Below are 20,369 nucleotides of genomic sequence, written 5' to 3'. Positions count from 1 at the left end.
GTGTGCTCGGACGCTGATAGAATGGTGTTGGCTTGAATACGAGATTGTTTGAGAAGAATGGCGTCACAGCTAGGGCTTGGTGCATGAGAACGCGTTTATTGCTAAGCCTGGAAATCACATGTCATATGTGACTAACTGCCCAGTGCCCATTGCCCCTACCAGTCAAAATAACGAGATCGAGTAACTGCTTCGTGAGGTCTGTGTCGTCATATTTCTATCTATTGATCTCTCAATTATTTCGTGAGAACGGCACTCTCGGTATTCGTTGCGCCAGGAATCATCCAAACATCCCCGCGTTACGTTAGCACTGTAAACATTTCACTCGAGTGTCTCCGTAATAACTAAACTACTACAGTGAGCTATTTATTGTCGGAGTGAAGGAATTTTGAAAGCTTTTTCGCGCAGTCATCGTGACAGTAACATAACGTTTGCAGTGGACAGTCGCTGTGTGATAGCCAAAGCCTATTTCTACAATGGAGGGATCTAGTCAGCCTACGTTTTCCGAAGATATCAAGAGCGTAATGCAAGAGATTTCGGACTCCGCTCAAAACAAGGAGGGCAAAGCGGCGAATGAATGCAGGGGAAAACTTTTTTTGCCGTTTTTTTCGGCCGAATGCATGGAGTTCATGATGAACGACTGGAAAATACCGGAAAATTCAGTGATCGTCGCTAGTTACCCGAAAACAGGTGAGGTAAAAGAGCAAAGCATGTATTATCTGACTCGTGGTATTGTCTGTCATTCATTGCAATTCCGACGAAGACCGAATCGCAATGCAGAGGTCAAATTGAGGTAATCTTAGTGCTGACGATCATAGCGCAAAATTTGATTAAACCTGTCTCAATCGAAAGCTACTGTCGCGCTGATTTCGAAAATATAACTTAAAATCTGGTCCGGCACTGTAACCCCCCGAGAATCGCCCGCAAAGTTCGAAATCTGCATTGTTTTCAACGATGGTATCACCGGTAGACACTAGATGACTAGACAATAGCCGATTAACGTCTCGTACCGATTGCGACGCCATCGGGCGTCTCGGCGAAGTCGAGTAGTTTTCGTATTTAGCGTCATAGAGCAATTACGAATTTCGATAATACAAGTGAAGCCCACGCATATCACCGTTGAATTTAATGTAGATGCAAGTAGGAGATCAATCCATTCGGCTCTTTGTGGGTCATAAATTTCTTCAGAATTGGCAATATTGTAACATATTTTCCGGCGTATCAATCATCATTTTCCGACGCGTCAATCGCTGTAACGCGAATATGTCCTAAATGCGAGTACACCAGGTGTAACAGGCTAATCACGAGACAGTTAGTGCATCATAGTTTGATAAATTGTACCTATAATTGCGATGCTCGGCGGTTTAAAATCATGCATTTGCGTTACCATCTCGCAAAGCATTCGCCCCTTTCCGCATTCGCATTCAAACCAGTCTCGGAAATGCAATAATCGCCAGGAAATCCGAACTCCGACTGATGTGATACAGTTATTGGCTATGTATTGTCGCTAACAACCTGCCGTCGGAGGCCAAGTCCACTTATATCACACACCACTGTTAACATGCCATTTAGGTTTGGTTGGGATGCCGTTTAGGACTTGCAGCTGAATGAGTTGTGCGAGAACTATAGGCTACTGTCGCATTGCGAAGAGCGAACTCTTTCGTCTATCAGCCGGTTCTCGTTTCTATTTGGCCAAATTTGTAAAGGCGCGACACGAAATATGAAAGTACTTGCATTATAGAACGTATTCGCGTTTACAGCGATTGATGCGACGCAACTTACTCAGAGTAGTTGCAACGCTGAAAAATACGTTCCAATATTGTCAATTCCAATGAAATTTATGAACCATCAAGACCCGAATGGAACTATAGTTGATTTGTAAATTGGCCAGTTAGTGCAAATAAGTACACGTTGATAGTAAATTCTACGATATGCGTTGGCTTCTGTGCTATCATTTGCGTTGTCGAATTTATAAATACGCGACGCCGCGAAATACGAAAACTACTCGAACTACATCGATTTATACGAGTCACGGGGAGCTCAACTTCGCATAGACGCTCAATGGCGTCACAATCGGTACGATACGCTAATCGGCATCCAGCTCGGGTGCCCCTTTTGCTCAGAACAATGGAAATTTCGAACTTTGTGGGTGATTTTAGGGGTGCTCTATAGTGCCTGGGCCAGATTTTAACTAGTATTTTTGGAATCAGTGAGGAGTAGGCTAGCTTTCGATTGAGAGTGGTTTGATTGAATTTTGCGCTCTGATGGTCGCCAGCACCAAGATTACCCAATTTGAAACCGTGCGAAATGGTAAAGTACTGCGTAATATTGGCAGCAAATTTGTGCAGGTACAACGTGGTGCTTGGAGATTGTTCGTCAAATCCTCTACGGCAGCAACGAGAGCCAGTTAGAAAGCTCGCGGACGATTCCTTTTGCGGCACACTTCTTGGAAACTGGCTCGAGTAAGTTGAATTCTCCGGCTCCATATATTTGTACGCGATCGCGCTAGTCATGTGCTTACACTGCAGATTACACAAGTACAAAAAAACAAGTTCTTTTGAGATCATTGATGCGTGCACATTGGAATTCACCAATACGCTAGAAATTTTTAATCGGTCCGGTTTTATCAGTTCAATACACCACAAAAATTGCGATACAATGGAAAGATAGGAAGGTGTCGAAACGACTAGGTCTTTGATATCAGACACTCACCTTGGCCTAGGCGATGTAAAGAGGAGTCATGCACACTGTGCACTATGTGCAGTGTGCAAACTGTCATTCCAGTCAGTGAATTTAGACAAAAATTAGTTGCCAAACAGTAGGGTTGTCATACGTTCTCCTTTAGGAGGATTTGTCCTCCTTTGTCAGGTTTTTGTAAATGTCGTGTGAGGAAGCTTAATCGTCCCTTTTCTTGGTAATTCTTCCTTTTTAGAGCATTTACATAAATGACGCTAAATAGCGAAGATGGACCTTCGAGCGGGTAATTCGGGGTCCGATCGGAAGTGACGTTTTTTTTAGTCGACACCACTAAATTTAAGTAAAAAGAAAATGCAGAAATCGGGATTCGAACGAAAGTGATCACCTTATTTTTTGATCAACTCATCAAATTTTACAGCAAGAATAGCGAAATCGACTGTTTTCAGTCTGACTGATCAACTAACTTTTTTGATTTGGTAAAAGTGTCCTTCTTTCCCGATTCCAAAATATGGTATCTCAACCAAACAACTAAAGAACATACGTCAACGTGTAGCGTGAATAGTGTTACCGGTGTTCTGTCATGTGATGTTCTTGCAGACATTGCTAGCTCAGAATCATCACTAACAAACAGTGACGTAGCTAGAACTAGAACTACTCAAAAAGTTTTTGTATTGGTATTTTGTCCAAGTGTGGTTGTGGTCCCCAAGCAAGCGATGGCATCTGGTAAATGACGATCCTTTCCGCAGGAAAGAAGTTCGATGTTTACCCTAATTTTCCGATTCCGCGGAAATTCTTCTTCACCCACGTGCCCGCAGAACTCTTCAACTTCGAAAGTGTGAAAAAAAGCAATTCGAAGGTGAGGAACTATTAGAAGGCTCTTTTACTGGGTAGTGTTGTTGTTGAAAACAATGCTCACTGAATAATGTATCATCGACAAAGAATCCGAGCGATATATAGTGTAATGGTGATGCGTACGGTCGGTCGTGGGTTCGATCCGCAGGCGGGTCTGACTAAAGACTTGAAAACCGGTATCCGTGGCTATCCTGCTAGGCGCTCAGCATCCACGGATAGCACGGAGGAGAAAAAACGGGACTGCAGACCAGATCACCGTATGGTCGTAGCGCATCTCCGTCGATCTCTGAATCCAATTTACACATCGACAACGACTCTAAACATTCATCCTCACATTATACTCAGGTATCACTGAGGTAGCACGTCCAGAGTAACTCTGACCTAAGGTGTTTTCAAGTTTTTCCAGCACTCAAGTATCATGTCTGGATTGTGTTCAAGTCCCTAACGATTAAGTGTCATGTCTTGGATCTGGTTGACACTGCAATATCGCGGATATCTCATGTCGAATGTGTTTGAGGTGATAGTTGCGAAATCTGAGTGCCAAGATATCTAAAACATGATATACTTAGCGTTAGATAGACTCCAACATATGACCTCGGAAATGATACCCGAGTATATCCACCGGGCCCTTAACATTCCTCAGAGTCCGAAACACTTTGACTCAATGTTTATTTCTCGCACGGCGTCAGGTCATTTACGTTTACCGGAATCCAAAAGACCAGGCCGTTTCATGGTACCATTTCGTTACCAAGTTGGGAATGTACACGGAAGAACAGAAAAATTCTATTCTGGGAAAGGATTGGAATGAATTCTTCGACAAGTACACCGCAGGTAGAAGACACCCACCTCTTAATGACATCTCTATAGGCCTGTGACTATAGAGATGCCCACTCCTCAGTGACGAAGTAGCCTACTACTACGCTAGGCTTACTTCGTCTTAGTGGTTCTCGCGTACCGGTCCGTGAGGAACACTGCTGGTGTAGACACATCTTATAATTTCGATAGCAGCCACCTCCGATTATATCCATTAAATGTGTGCGACCCCTCCACCAAATCTACTTTTTGAGACTACTTGCTTGAATATTTTTCAAACCTTTTTATTTTCTACTTCCACTTGATGTAGTTATATGACATATCTTGTGAATAGCTACTTCAACTTTGTTCCCGTAATTCGTTGACCACTTTGACTACGTCTTATCTTGATAGGAGAGCATCCAACTGGAGTGGGTAAGGGAGAGTGGTACCCGGAACATCTGGTCGGATGGATGAAGCAGATTAAATGCAACAAAGATATCCTTTTAGTCGAATACGAATCGTTAAAAAAGGTATGATCTGGTTCTGTCCGCTTGTTTTTCTTGAGTGATAAGCGAGCGTACATTGCAGGACTTCGCGTCCGAGCTTATTAGGATTTCAGAATTTCTGGGAGTGCAATTGAGTGAGGAAGACATCCGAAGAACGTCCGACAGATGTACGGTATCGGCGATGAAACAACAGGCGGGCGGAAAGACGCTGAATATTCGTAAAGGTATATACTCGCATACATACGGAAGCACGTACACTCGTACAGTAGGCTACATCAGATGCAGGACTTGTCCCACCGTATCGTCAATGAACCGTCACAGCTTTTGCGTAGGCTCGGATATATTCTTTGTACTGCAGGTTAGACTTGGATAACTGGATAATTCTAGTCAAATTTGACTGTAGAGCGAACTGCTGGTAAATTAATTCTAATTTAATCTTTGACTTGGGTATATGCATTAATTTAAACTCTAGTCAAATGCCTGGTTTTACTGAAAATGCTATAGGGGAACTGTATAGCGCGAAACGAGCCAAGCTTGGTTTACGGACGTTTGTCATTCTCTCATGCTTATACGAGAACGAACTCTAATTCGATATGAACTGAACTTGATTTCTGTGGTATTTCTTTTCAATTCGGAATATAATTCAATTTTCAGGTTTTTTGCGAATTCGATCATTCTAATTCCACTCAAATTTCAAAAGAAAACTTGGTAGCCATAATTCTGATTCTAATCTAATCTAGAAAAGCCGATTTTTTATTATTTACTCAAATCCGCTGAATCGCAGTTACCGACATCGTTATTACGTGGACGTGTCTTTGAATGCGACACTTCCACTTGAGTTTGCTTGATGCGAATGCTGGCCGTCCAAATCAGACAAACTTTCTCCATTTTTACAGGAGAAGTTGGAAGTTGGAAAGATCACCTCACTGTGGCACAATCGGAGATGATTGATCGACAAATGACGGAAAAATTAGCAGGAACTGATATTGCATTCACTTACGCGCTGTAGATATCATATATATTACATTAAGTTATGTACGGCTGTGCGAGTCCACACCTTCCCAATAAAGTATGAAGTCGAGGCATTCTCCACTAAGCGCATCTCGAAAAGTTATGACAATATTCATAATTGAGTTGAGATGTCTTTACAGTTTATTGGTAAAAAGTAGGGCGGTTTTTTTTTTGACATGTCAGAATTTGTCAAAATTTTGTCAAAATTGTAGCGTTAGGTCAAAATTTTTCATAAAGTCAAAAAAATTTTGACGTCTGCATTTTGTTTGCATTGTAGATTTCGCACTGTCGGTGAACTTATAATTTGATACTTTACCGCTTTTAGCCTATTTTATAGGCCTACCATTGTTAACGGCTGATCGTCTGCCCATTGTGAATCATAAACGGTCAAATAAAACAAATAATTGGTAGACATGGTGTTTTGGTCAACGTACCGCAATATCCTAAATGAAGAAAGACTTCTTGTGCATTGCATCATTCTTACATTAAGAAGCGCATGATGAAAAATTGTGATGTAGACAACATTGTCAGAATGAAGCAACACGGAGTGTCACCAGCACCAGCTGTGTATGCACAACTTGAGTGTTGTCAGCCAACAACTCCCGCTGTTGAACGTCCTTGGCAAGCTTCTTAGTAAGGACGTGCACTTTCTACCCAAGAATGTAGGAAAGTATCTCTCGTTGTACTACAAAATATTTTAATTATTTCTACCATAATTCATATTGTAACCACTGGAATTCTTCATAAGGGCCAGATTTCGTTAAAACGTTGTTTTTTTCATGTAAAAAGTTGCCTGTTTCTAAGCCAAAAACGTTTTTTCAGGCCTAACTACTTCGTTAGGACAGTCAGTTCCAACCAGAAATGAAGAAAGTGGTACAATTTTAACATTACGTGGGAAAACATCTAATTTGCATACGTTAGGTCAAAATTTGGTCTAAATTCAGTTTATTTAGGTCAAAAAAAGTAAAAATTTTGATTTTTTAGGTAAAAATGTTATTTTTTTTAGGTAAAAAAAAAAACTGCCCTACTAATAAGTAATAAGTTCATCTCTTCCAAAACACCACAAGATTGCGATACAAGGAAAAGATCCGAAGGTGCTTAAACGACTAGAACGGGGGTGGTCATTGGCCAACCTGCGGCCGTGGAGACGTAACTCAATAAGTGTGTGTTGGCGGCCGGCGACATGCAAATTGAATTTAGGAATTGACTCCAGAATTTTTGTGAGATTCAAATTGATCTTGGAATTTTCTTAGCGCCCTGCGCGATTCATTGTGATTACAATTTTAATATAGTAAGGCCTTTTCTAATTTGAGGCCCACAGTACAGATGCGAACAGCTGAATAAAATGATGCACCCCCTATAGAAATACCAACATGGAACTGTGTGATCCTCACCAAAGAAATTTGTTTCTGGTGGGGCATTCCAAACGCGCATTTACCAGTTACACTTCATTCAGGGATATCTTCTGATAGGTGCAAGGTTTATTTTAGTATCAGTCAAAATCTAGCATCAGTAAGTGGATGGTACGACGAAATTATGAAATTTAAAATCGAAATATAATTTGGATTATTGCCATTTTTGAAACTTGGAAGTTTCAGCACAAATTAGACTCATTCGGAATCCAAGAAACATCGTTTCTCTCAAGCGGCTTCTACCCCCCCCCCTACCCATTCAGATGCTTGCACGACCCCCAAGGGGGCGCGCGCCCCAGTTTGTGAACCGCTGCACTATGCCGACAATTCTGATGGGAGGTCAAGAAATAACGGCATGCAACAAAGTGACTATAGCGGTATAATGGAAAAATTTAAAATTGTATAGAAACTCTTTCTGCCGACATAATCAGGATTGGTCAAATTTATGATAGTCGACTTCAACACAGACACATTCTTGTGGTGTAATGGAATGATGGAAATTGTAGCAATAAATTGAATTGAATACTCAGGTTTGTTTCAATATGAATACATTATTTCTTTGTATATTGAAGTTATATGTACTTCCAGGAGTCTCTTCAACTCGAATTCTTTACTAAGCGGTTTGTTTCCGTGGATATCTGTCATGATAATCACATACTGCTACGGCGATTGCATTTGGCGAATTTTTTGTCCGAATGGACTCCATTGCAAATGTCACGCACGACAAATCAGTATTGTAGTTTCGAAGCCGCCAGCAATCTACAGCACGTGTACTGGGGCGTGCTCAGCAGACGCTGATACAGTGGTGTTGCTTTGAATACGAGATAACTTGTGAGGAATGGTGCTACTGCTATAGCTTTGTACATCAGAAGCCCGTTTATTGCTTAACATTGGAATCAAATGTCATATATGCCTCTTCCAGTCAATATAACGAAATCGAGTAGCTGCTTGGTGAGGTGAGGTCTATGTCGATATATTTCCATCGATCGATCTCTCAATTATTTCATGTGTAGCTGTACAGCACTCTCGGTATTCGTAACGTCAGCGATATCCAAATATCCCCGCGTTACCTTAGCACTGTAAACATTTCCCTCGAGTGCCTCCGTAGTAACTAATCTACTGCGGTCAGCTATCTATTGTCGAGTTAAAAAAATTGAAAGCTTTTTCACACAGCCATCGTGGCGGTAACTTAACGTTTGCAGTGGACAGTCGCTGTCTAATAGCCAGTGCCTATTTCTACAATGGAGGGATCTAGTCAGCCTACATTTTCCGAAGATATCAAGCGCGTCATGCAAGAGATTTCGGACTACGCGCAAAACAAGGAGGGCAACGCGGCGACTGAATGTAGGGGAAAACTGTTTTTGCCGTTTTTTTCGGCCGAATGCATGGAGTTCATGATGAACGACTGGAAAATACCGGAAAATTCAGTAATCGTCGCTAGTTACCCGAAAACAGGTAAGGGTAATACCAGTAAAAAGGAGGAGTATTTTTAAAAACCATAAAGTTAGTTTATCGAAATTGACAACAGCTGATTTTGTAATATTTACTGGAAATCTTGTAGTGTTGACTAAAAAAAGGGTTTTGATCGGCTTCCACCCTAATTACCCTTCTGTCACTCGCAACATATTGTCGATAACACCCACCATGGCCTACTAAAAACACGGCCTTACAGTCTGCCTATTGACCTGAAAATTAAGAGGCCTAAAGTCTACTTTCCAATCCTTACCAGCTGTGCACTCAATTGGTCAGAAAATGCGATATTGTCATATTGCTACCTGTCTCTGGTACTCTACTAACACACCAGTGCAGAATGTATGTAAAAACAGTCTATTGCAGCAATATATAACAAAAAATTAGGAACAAAATTTGCATAATCAAAGAAAAATGGGTGCAGAAACTCTTGAATTAGAGCCTTCGAAGACAAATATCACAGCCTTACAGGACCATCACTTCTTTTGCCTTTGCCTCTCTTTAAATTGGCGAACTTAGTCTTCCCTGAGTGAGGAATTCGCAAATTTTTGCTGATTATTGTAAAAAATGTTCACAATTTTCTTGAACGCGACATTTGTACAATTTTAACTACGTATATTGCAACCAATTCGTGATTTACCTAAAACAACTTTCAACACACGTATAGCTGCACGGCGCAGAGGAACAGTGCAAAGGTTAGATATGAACTGATTAGCCGAATCTAGAACTGCGAAGGAATCAAATACAAAATGGGCCACTTGAACGGCAGGTACAGTCAACCGTCCCCTATCCACCAAACTGAAATATTCATCATATTCCTCTTCGGTTTCATCAGTCGTGGGCGATAAGCTACACTCAGTGCAGTCCGCAGAATGACAGCATTACCAAGACTATTGGGGGAGTACCTCTGCTTGCTGTTTACAACACTCCACCACATATGTATGACTTTGAGGTATCCGCCTTATCTGAAAGGTATTTGGAGCAAGCTGCTATGGTTTTTTCATCAAAGATAGCCAGTGCCAGGTTGACGTTCTGCTTGTGGTTGTGGCCAGGATGTAGTGCTTCCTTTGTTAGCTTTGGAGCCATTCGGGAATTAGGCTACACTTCAACTGCCATGCAATATAACCAGCAGGGCTAATTATGGATATATCGCCACATTTAATATAGAATGATGGAGAGGAAAATCTCCTAGCATTCAGTAGATTGTTGCGAATGTTCTTCACCAAATGAACAACTCACCGAACTGCGATGACAGTGTATTGAAAGCACGAACGTTGGTACTGTGGTTGTCAGAAACAATACCTCTCATATTAAATTCTAGATCCGAGATTTTCGTGATGCACTCAGACAGCTTTTGCGCTAACCAGGCACCTTAAATTTGTGTTTCTGGTAAAATTTGTAGGACTAAAGGAAGCGATTTTTCAAGTCCCTTGATCATAATCACTATGACGCCTTTGTAAAGATTTCCATCTTCAGCAGCACCATAATATTTGCCACCATGATATTGCACACTTTTTTTGCAGATACATTTCATCCACCATCACGATAACATCCTCAGAAATTTCCATGGCCTTTGAAAAATCAATAGTCCCTTTAGTCTTGTTCGCAAACAGCTCAAAGATGGCATAGGGAAAGTTTCCAAAAGTGTCTTGTGCGCTTGGCAAGAAATAGAACGTAAAAGCAAGCAGTACCGGATCATATTGCCAGAGTATGCCAGAGTATTGACAGCCTTGTGGTATCGTAGATTACGCAGCTCCTCCAAAATATCTACTTCGGCATCCGGATCAGTTAGACTATCCAAATAGCTTGGGAAGTTTAGTAGCTCGCATTTCCTTTTGAACAGAGTATTTCTGCTTGTGCGGAACCATGTTGGTAAAGGCACAGGTATCCCATTATGTTGCATCTGCACCCTCAATTGACTGTAGATTTTATGGCATTTTTGATTTTCGGAAAGTTTTCCAAACATAGCTCATAGTATATAACATGCTGATCTCCTGCTTGAGACTTTGGCAGATTTGGCAGTAGTATATCCAGACCAGAAGTACACCCAACCACACAACACTTAAGAACCATCGCCTATTAACTACACTAGAAAATGAATATTAACAAATTATACATCACTGAAGTAAAATAGTATTCTGGCACAGCACCCTATCCAAGCCTTGCAACAATTCATGAAATTCTATAGAAGCAGTTACAATGAACATGCCTTCGTCATTATAAATGTCGTAGAACCAACGCTACCAGTTATACAATTCGTCAAAATAGACTACCGTATCCAAGACTATGTTAGCGAGCAAGCAGATTATGATACTACAATAGAGCCGTTCGAACACGACGTTCTTCGCGTCAACTTGAACCGCTGGCACTGTCGAGGAACAGTAACCTGATTGCTAACTAGCCTATCAAATGATTATACTGACCCTTAGCTCGTGAATATACTCTACATAGCGAAAGAAACAAGTGCAATGCGACGAACAGCAACACACGGCTCAACCCGAACAACTACAAATGTCTTGACTTCAACAACAACAACTACAACTGTATTCATCCGCACGAGTTTTTGCAGTAATATCCGTGAATTGACCACCTGACTAGCAGCTGTTTTGGGACTAAAATGATTGTTTCCGTGTTAAAACGATATTCCATCATCTTAAGACAATAAATCCTAGTCAGAATCCACTGTGGTTTTGACTTGCGCGCTACTTACCATATGCGTAGGTATAACTGTGAGATTTACACTTTTTCAGAACTGGCCTCTTAATTTTCAGGTCAATAGGCAGACTGTAAGGCCGTGTTTTTAGTAGGCCATGCACCCACCGATGCCACTCTTGATCCCAACTAATTAGCTCGTGATTTTCCATCTCACCCTGGCGCAGAGTCAGAACCGCCAAGTGACTGCTACGCCACTGTATAAAACGGCAAATCATTATCAACAGAATCGTGTCATTAGTACCATTCCGACTAGGACCAAACTTCAATGCAGAGGTCAAATTGAAACCCTGTGGTATGGTAACTAATGCGTAACATAGGCAGCAAATTTGTGCAGGAACAACGTGGTGCTTGGAGATTGTTCGTCAAATCCTGTACGGCAGCAACGAAAGCCTGTTAGAGAGCTCCCGGACGATTCCTTTCACGGCACACTTCTTGGAAACTAGCTCCAGTAAGTTCAATTCTCCGGCTCCATATATTTGTACGCGATTGCGCAAGTCAGCAGTAGGAAACGATCAATAGCGTGCTACAGAAGTATACACAAGTTCTTGAGAGGTCATTGATGCGTGCACTTTGCACAATGCACGTGGGGATTCACCTTTACGCTAGGAAGTTTCAAATCGGCGAATCCAGACTTGTACAAACAAAACTACCATTCTAGTAGGGAAGGGATAGTGTGAACCTCTGAAATGTTCAGGTTCGTGTGAACGCGAACCGTTTTGAAAGGTTCTGTGTGAATGCCAACGTGAACCTCATGACGTCACGTGGCGTCATATTGCTAATTCCAACCCCACATTTCAGTGAAGTGATAGCCTATATTAACGTACGTACACAATACCTAGCGACGACTCGGGCCACATAATGTCACAATGCTGATGTACGTATTGGCGTTCTAAACGTCCCCAAGTGTATGACAATCAAATGATATAATAATCCCATCAAATCAATATCTTCCGTCGCTTTGTCAACAATTTCGATGTCCAAGGACTTGCAAGGGAATATAAGCTTAGCTTACGCCTTAACGGTCTAGGCCAGACCGGACAATGTATTCGGCGTCTGAGTATTGCTACGTTGATATTGGGCAGAGTGTAAAACGGGTTTCAATATTTGCTACCGACATTACCCCCGTTAATAATAAGGTATACAACGGTAGCGAACACCCCAGTCGCACGTATTTGGTTTTTATGATACAATAAACATATGAAATCAAGATTGAGCCTGTACGCCTGCTAGATTTTTACATCAGACAACGATATCAATTTCATTGAATGGTTGAATAAGCATCATTCGCTGACTACCTACATGTGGTTTAATTCGCCCTTGATGATGTGTGATTGCGCGTCAAGCTCACAGCAGAGAGTCACTAAATATTCGAGCAAAGTCTTGTAACAAAGCAAGTGAAATTTTCAAGGAGCATGCGGCTTTTGGGTTGATTTTTTTATGCTGCCAGCACCACGCATATAGTGGACCGCAGTTGAAATAGTGAGAGCATCTGAAAGGGGCGCGATGCGGCGGTCAACTGAACAAACATTTCACGCTCCGCGCGATTTACCTCCATTCCATAGTTATTGCTATATTTATAGTGCGAATTTCATATTTGAGACTTATCTAATCAACTGTAAGAAAGCACGTCTCTAAAAAAGTTTGAGAACCACTGTTCTAGCAGCTCATATAGTGAAGTAACTCCGGAATAGTGGTTACATATATCACAGGAGAAAATAGATTCCTTGGCGACGTTTCAATTCCTTTATTTCAGTGGTTCCCAACCTTTTTCCACCCGCGTACAATTTCGAGGTTTTATGCAGTGCTCGCGTACCACCTACATAAATTACGCCCGCCAAAGGCGGTCAAAAATGTATCCACCGGGTTGAGCTGCCGAAGGCAGCGAAACAGAAAATAAACTGCCCATTAAGGTGCAGTATATGATTTCTGTAGTGGATCCATTTGGAATTCGTGTAGTCAAATATATTAAAACCGAATTTGGTTTGGTAAGAATCCCGATGCTTTGCGACTAGATCTCTTCCCCATAGGCCAGGGGTGGCCAAACTTTTTTCCCATTCACAGCCGCATTTTAACTATTCATGTAGCCCTCGGCCGCATTTCAGGGCATCGTCGTGATTAACTATAGGTGGATGCCCAATACCCACGTTATAGTGTCTATGTCCATTTCCGGTGAACTCCGAACTAATCTATTTAATCATATAGGCTTGCTATACGCACCAAAATCGCGAGTGGCTACTGGTGATGTTGTGGGGCTGCAGGAATTGCCGCGCGAAGCGCGAAATCTTTTTCAGATTTACTAATGAATTTCGTGATTAATATTAGTAGTTTTACATATTGCTATCAAGCATTTATCCTTTCTCAGCCCACGGATGTGGTCAGATTCACCGGTAGAGTTTAATGAGGGTATTTTTTCGAAATTTTTGGGCAAGTTTTATAAATGATGATGCATCTTCGGGTGCATCATCATTTTGCTGCATGCTGTTATTTTTTGACCCCCCATCAGGATTGTCGGTATAGTGAGATGTACACGATTCCCGAGTTGGTATATTTCTATATGGGGTGCATCATTTTCCTCTAGTCCTCGAATCTGAAATGTGGGGCTCTAATTGCAAAGGGACCTACTTTATTTAAATCGAAAAAGACACAACGAATCGCGCGCAGCGCGAAGAAAATTTCAAGATTAATTAAAATATGTCACGAAATCGGGAGTCAATTCATAAATTCAAATTGCATGTCGACGGCCGCCCACGCATACTAATTGAATTACGTGTCCACAGCCGCACAAATTCCCTTCTATGGCCGCATGCGGTCGCAGTTGGCCACCCCTGTCGTAGGCCGTCATTGGTGGGATCACCCCTACCCACGACGACGACGGCTTCAAAAAACTTAAAGTCTGAACTGATAACTGATACCTGAACTTCCTTCGGTCAAAAAAAAAAACAGAATCTACTCGCGTACCACCTGGAAGACCTTCGCGTACCACTAGTGAGTGGTACGCGTACCACAGGTTGGGAACCACTGCTTTATTTGAACAGATCTGGAAAATTGGATTTTCTAATTCAAATTCAGTGTTCCTGTTCAGTGTTCACTAATTTGCTGAGACGGACAACTTCAAATCCATAATGTTTAGCAAACATTTCGAAGTCGTCCTGATTGACGTTACTACTCCAACTTTTTATTTTTACAACACATCTCTAAACATCAATATGTCTTTATCAGAAAGCTATTGGTAATTTTGGCAATTGAAATGAGTAGGCTATGTATGCACGGTAGGATATTTCTTCTCAGACGGCTATTCTATTGATATGAGTGGAGTACTGAAGTTTTAGCAGTTATGAAGCAAAACTGCCTTGTGATTTTACTCATTTGAAAAAAAATAGATTATCAATCATTTTCCAAATTTGGAGGCTTCGCGGACCCCATGAAAATGCTTCGCGTACCCCCGGTTGAGAAACACTGTTGTAGTCAGTTGACGGTCAACTAACTACTGGATTTGTGAGTATTTTTAGTTTCAGTTCTAGTTGTAAATTTTGTAAAGTGAGTAGTTTTAGTTTACAGTTGGGCATTTTTGAAAAAAAAAATAATTGCCAGACTACTGCAGGACAGGAGACTACCGGATATCTGTTGTGTGGTGTTCTTGCCGCCATTGCTATCTCTGAGTCGATTGCCCGACATTTGAGTATGCAACAATATGAAAAACTACAGTTGAGCATGCGACGCTAAAGCATGAGGACACATGAGCATGGGATGGGGACACATGGATGAATGCCATCAAGATTACCGGACCACAACCTAACACAACGATCTCGCCTTCCGCGACATGCCATCTCATTTTGTCGCTTGCTTGTTATGTTATCTTCTTGACTTTTCATTCAGTTTGCAATGTGCATATGTGACAACCCACCCATTAGGGGTGTATGTGATGATTGTTATAGTTAGTACTATGTATACTGTTATTTGTAGGGCCGCCAAGTGTCTAGCACCGACTACGTGAAATGGACACTTGGTGGACCCACGACAATACATACCTCTTCTGTGGTCTGAACTTGCTGCCGTGAGGACGCAGAAATAAAGCTGTCTAAAAACGATTGTGAATCTCTTTACATCCACTATGTTAGGTCTTCCACACATACCTCTTCTGTACATCGCTTAAGCCAATGTGGGTGTCTGATTTCAAAAACTACTCCACGTCGTTTCGACACATTTCTATCTTTTCATTGTATTGCAGTTTTGTGGTGTTTTGAAATGATGAAAATAATAATAAACCGATACTGATAGCCTACAGGAGCATGGTGAAACACGACCAGTGGGACATATGAGCATGGGGAAAGATTAGTGTGCGACACTTTTGCATGCTGACGCATTATAGCATGGGGACTGATCGGCATGGTCATGGTCACATATGTTGTACATGTGAACACGTGAGCATGGGGACACTTGTGCATGGTGGCATTTGAGCATGGGGACAAATGAGCTTGGGGACAATTGAGCATATGCGACACTTGAGCAATGAGCATGTATCGCTTGAGCATGTGCGACTTTTCAGTGTGTAGTGAAACAGGCGGTTGTGTCGTGCTGGAGCTACGTAGCTGAACTGCGACTTACTGTCTTGCGGCTGGTGATTCCTTAGCCCACAAGTTCACTCGGTCGGATGTATTGCAGAGTAAGTACGTCAGGCGCTGAGGTGAATCTCAGATCTCAAGGACCGTAACAGAGAAAACGTGGGTTTTTATACCCGAAAATGCGTAGCAATGTATGCGATTGTAAGCTTTAGCCAATGAGAACGGGTTGGTAAAGTTCTAGTCAGGGATATCTAAGTTATAGATATCCCTGGTTCTAGCGAAGGAAATAGGCAGCACTCTAGCTAGGACTATGTTTGGCGTAACAATGCTTATGAAGCTTGCGCAACACTAGAAGAGATAGTAGAGTTCTGATAGTTGTCATTATAGGGTAAAATCCTAGTACGAGCATACAGTATATTTCCTTCATAACAGATATATGGCGTTAACTATAGGGACACCGAATGAAAAGGACCTGCGGTCTGCTACAGTAGTTAACTCGATATTCCGATACACTTCATCGCGACCGGACGACTGCAGTCTGTATAGTTCAACCATAGTGTCCTATATGGTGTGGTAAGCAAATCTCATGGCTCAGTGAGATTGGTCATTTGGTCAAAGCCAATTTGACGGTAATTTTTGACCGACTTGTCGAGTATTAAATTTGATAAAACGGGTATCAATCGAAAGCTACCGCGGTACTGATTGCGAAAATAAAAATTATATTCTGCTCGTGGTCCTGGAACCCGCCAAAATCAGCCTCGAATGTGTCCTATATGGTGTCGACACAGGCAAATCTCACGCCTCAGTGAAATTGTATCACGTCACAATTTCCATTTGGCTACAGGCAATTTGACGGTCATTTTTGACCGGCTTGTCGAGCATTAAATTTGGTGAAACAGGTATCAATCGAAAGCTGACTTTGAACTGATTACGAAAATATAAATTTTATTCCGCTCGTGGCCCTGGAACTCCCACAATCAGCCTCGAATTTTTCATTGTTATGGAGATTGGCATTGGGACGCAATACCAAATCTACTAAGGCGGTAATTCTGTAAGCGCGTTGAAGGCTGGTCTGCTCATGAAAAGCAGTGCTTAGTTGACCGTCAATTTGCCATAGATTCGTAGTTTGTACAAGTTTAGTCCCCAATCTAGTGGTGGCATCGCATGTGCCGTTAAATGACTATGTTTTTCCGCAGGAAAGAAGTTCGACGTTTACCCTAATTTTCCAATTCCTCGAAAATTCTTTTTCACCCACGTGCCCGCGGAACTCTTCAACTTCGAAAGTTTGAAAAAAAGCAATTCAAAGGTGGGGTACTATTATGAGGAATCTTTTATACTTGGTGAATAGTGTCGGTTCATGCCGAGAACGCACCCTGTTGAACACAATGCTGGGTAAATACCATCATCATCCACAACGACTCAAATTCGGCCCTGTAGCATATACTCAGGTATCACTGATGTATCATGTCTGAAGCAAGTCCGAACTGTTTTTAAGCTCGTACTGTATCGTTAGCTAGACTTGAACACCTCCACACATAATACTTGAGAGATAACTGAGTATATCGACAGGATCCGTACATTCCCGAGACTACGAAGTACTTTGTTTATTTCTCGTACTGCCTCAGGTCATTTACGTATACCGGAATCCAAAGGACCAGGCCGTTTCTTGGTACCATTTCGCCACCAAGTTGAGAATGTACACGGAAGAACAGAAAAATGCTATTCTGGGAAAGGATTGGAATGAATTTTTCGACAAGTACACCGCCGGTATTCAAAATTGTTTCGACACTTCCCCGTCACTTTGACCAAATCATAAAAGTTAGATGACCGAAATTGAAAATAGCAAATTTTGATATATTGACTGGAAACCTTGAGTAAACTAAATAAAAAAGGTCATCACTTTGACTCGACTCCCGAATTACTCACTTTTTACGTTAATTCTTTGGTGTTGACTAAAATAAGGTCGGCGCTTCTTCGATATAAGCCCGGGATCGAAACAGTGTTTCACATGACATCAGCAAGTGTTTCCCATGAACACGATACAATTGTATAAACGTCAAAATAAATTGTTGTTTTTTTGCCTTTGTCATGAGGAACACTGTTTCGATCCCGGACGTATATCGAAGAAGCGCCAAAAGGTCATCACTTTCCTTCGACTCCCGAATAACCCGCTCGAACGTCCGTATTACCTATTTCACGTCATTTCTGCCGATTTTCAGTTCACCCTGTCCATTTTCCTAGCTGTAAAAGCTGCAAATAAGGACAAATTATCAAAAAGGAAGACATTTAGGTGTCCTCGGAGGACATTTTCTATTTCCTGAAAAAGGAGGACGTATGGTCAGAGTTGCTACCAAGTCACAAGGCTCCGAGTCACGAGCCAATCTCACTTTTATAGTTTTGAGTATTCATTTTCACCTGCACCATCGAGATGCTTTGACGACGGAGACGCGATACGACCTTTAGTAAGGTCATCTTAGCTGCGGATACCAGTTTTATAGTCTTTGGTCTGATTCGAACCCATGACCTACCGACCAAGAAGCTGGACGCACCACCATTACGCCATCTCGCTCGGAATACTTGCTCAAGTACTTTACAGACCTTCTCAACTTCTATCCCCATGCACTCGACGTTGTTTTGACGTGCTTTAGAAATCGGTGCTTGCTACTTTGTTCTCGTGAAGAAATTTGTACTTCGCACTTGATTAAAACGTTGACTAGTTTGACCACCTCTTATCTTAATAGGAGAGCACCCCACTGGGGTGGGTAAGGGAGAGTGGTACCCGGAGCATCTGACCGGTTGGATGAAGCAGATAAAACGCAACAAAGATATCCTGTTAGTCGAATACGAATCGTTAAAAAAGGTAACATCTGGTTCTGTCTGCTTGTTGATTTTCTTGAGTAACAAGCATGCATACATCGCAGGACTTCGCGTCCGAGCTTCTAAGGATTTCAGAATTTCTTGAAGTGCAATTGAGTGAGGATGACGTCCAAAGAACGTCCGACAGATGCACGATATCGGCGATGAAAAACGCGGCGGGTGTAAGGACGCAGAATCTTCGTAAAGGTATATTCGCGTAGAGAAGCACTCGCAGCGGTACAATATATGTGATAATTCTAGTTCCCCAATTAGAGGGAAATGCCGATAATTTAATTCTAATCTGTGGCATGTTTCTATGCTTTAAATTTAATTCTAATAGACAAGATAGCGTAATGGTTAAGCGTCCGGCTTCTTGATCGGTAGGTCGTGGGTTCGATTCCCGGCCGGGTCAGACCAAAGACCTGATTAGTAACACTGGTATCCATGGCTTCCCTGCTTGGCGCTCATGCATTACTGGGATAGCATGGAGGGGTGGTGCATGACTAAGAAAGCGTAAAGGCTACATCTGCACTTCCTTGTCCAGCGGCATATGCAGATCATGCACTCATGGTATGCATATGCGCAGATCGTGTGTATGTGTATCATGAGTCGGTGTATATGCCGCAAAAACATAAAGGACAAAAATAAACTACGTCCTTTCCTTTCCTTAATATAATTTCTGGTTTTACTAAAAACGCTACAGAACTGTATCGTGCAAAGCGAGTCAACCTAGGTGTACAACTGTACAGACATTTGCCGTTCTCATGATTACGAGAATGAATTCAAATTTGATTTGAACTTGCTTTTTGTTGCATTTCTTTCTAGTTCGGAATTTAATTCAATTTCCAAGTCTTTGCGAATTCGATCAATCTAATTCTAATCAAATTTGGATGAAAACTGCGTAGCCAGCCCATAATTCGAATTCCAATCTAATCTAGAAAAGATGAAAATTTCCTGTCCAAATCTGCTGGATGGTCTCAGTTACCGACATCGTTATTATATGTGAATGTATTTTTGAATGTGACACTCCCACTTTACTTGGCTTGATGCGAATGCTGGCCGTTCAAATCAGACAAACTTTCTCCATTTTTACAGGAGAAGTTGGAAGTTGGAAAGATCACCTCACTGTGGCACAATCGGAGATGATTGACCGACAAATGACGGAAAAATTAGCCGGAACTGATATTGCATTCACTTACGCCCTGTAGATATAATACTGAGTTATTATATCGAGTTATATGTATTACGGCGTTGCGAGTCCACACCTTTTCAATAAATTATGCAGTCGAGGCATTCCCCACGAAACGCATCTCAGTAGTCATAACAATATTCGTAATTGGGATGAGTTTTGTCCTTTTATCCTTTCAAAACACCACAAGATTGCGATACCATGAAAAGATAAGAAGGTGTTGGAAGGACTAGGAGTAGTCTCCGAAATCAGACACCCACCTGGGGGCCTAGGCCAGGGCAACTTCTCCATTAAGCGGGCCTGATAT

General features: G+C 41.8%; 2 protein-coding genes across 5 annotated transcripts; both read left to right on the top strand.

The window, feature by feature from the left end:
• Positions 1-90: 90 nt before the first annotated feature.
• LOC145439599 (amine sulfotransferase-like) lies at positions 91-20,182 on the top strand. 4 transcript variants are annotated; one of them, XM_080317106.1, is made up of 8 exons: positions 91-416; positions 8,546-8,725; positions 11,790-11,903; positions 17,214-17,323; positions 17,643-17,784; positions 18,759-18,877; positions 18,939-19,080; positions 19,969-20,182. In XM_080317106.1, exons 2-8 carry the CDS (start codon positions 8,560-8,562, stop codon positions 20,079-20,081), a joined length of 906 nt encoding a protein of 301 aa, XP_080173232.1. In that variant the 5' UTR covers positions 91-416; positions 8,546-8,559; the 3' UTR covers positions 20,082-20,182. The 4 variants fall into 4 exon arrangements, with proteins under 4 accessions (XP_080173232.1, XP_080173231.1, XP_080173233.1 ...); XM_080317105.1 differs by lacking the exon at positions 91-416 and having other exon boundaries at positions 7,945-8,725; positions 18,762-18,877; XM_080317104.1 differs by lacking the exon at positions 91-416 and having other exon boundaries at positions 7,955-8,725.
• Positions 405-6,268, top strand: LOC145439597 (amine sulfotransferase-like). Its single transcript, XM_080317103.1, has 7 exons — positions 405-687; positions 2,346-2,459; positions 3,441-3,550; positions 4,236-4,377; positions 4,753-4,871; positions 4,930-5,071; positions 5,744-6,268. The coding sequence occupies exons 1-7, from the start codon at positions 474-476 to the stop codon at positions 5,854-5,856; spliced, it is 954 nt and encodes a 317-aa protein (XP_080173229.1). The 5' UTR covers positions 405-473; the 3' UTR covers positions 5,857-6,268.
• Positions 20,183-20,369: the final 187 nt, after the last annotated feature.

Source organism: Botryllus schlosseri, chromosome 5, assembly GCF_051294905.1.
Source record: "Botryllus schlosseri isolate E-star chromosome 5, Bs_hap1, whole genome shotgun sequence".
Taxonomy (NCBI): domain Eukaryota; kingdom Metazoa; phylum Chordata; class Ascidiacea; order Stolidobranchia; family Styelidae; genus Botryllus; species Botryllus schlosseri.
This window is presented reverse-complemented; position numbering and strand designations above follow the sequence as displayed.

Coding starts and splice junctions, on each gene's coding strand:
- LOC145439597 (XM_080317103.1), top strand. CDS start 474: ATGGAGGGATCTAGTCAGCCTACGTTTTCCGAAGATATCAAGAGCGTA. Junction 688..2,345: donor CGCTAGTTACCCGAAAACAG/GTGAGGTAAAAG, acceptor AAATTTGTGCAG/GTACAACGTGGTGCTTGGAG. Junction 4,378..4,752: donor CTTCGACAAGTACACCGCAG/GTAGAAGACACC, acceptor TTATCTTGATAG/GAGAGCATCCAACTGGAGTG.
- LOC145439599 (XM_080317104.1), top strand. CDS start 8,512: ATGGAGGGATCTAGTCAGCCTACATTTTCCGAAGATATCAAGCGCGTC. Junction 8,726..11,789: donor CGCTAGTTACCCGAAAACAG/GTAAGGGTAATA, acceptor AAATTTGTGCAG/GAACAACGTGGTGCTTGGAG. Junction 19,081..19,968: donor GACGCAGAATCTTCGTAAAG/GTATATTCGCGT, acceptor CCATTTTTACAG/GAGAAGTTGGAAGTTGGAAA.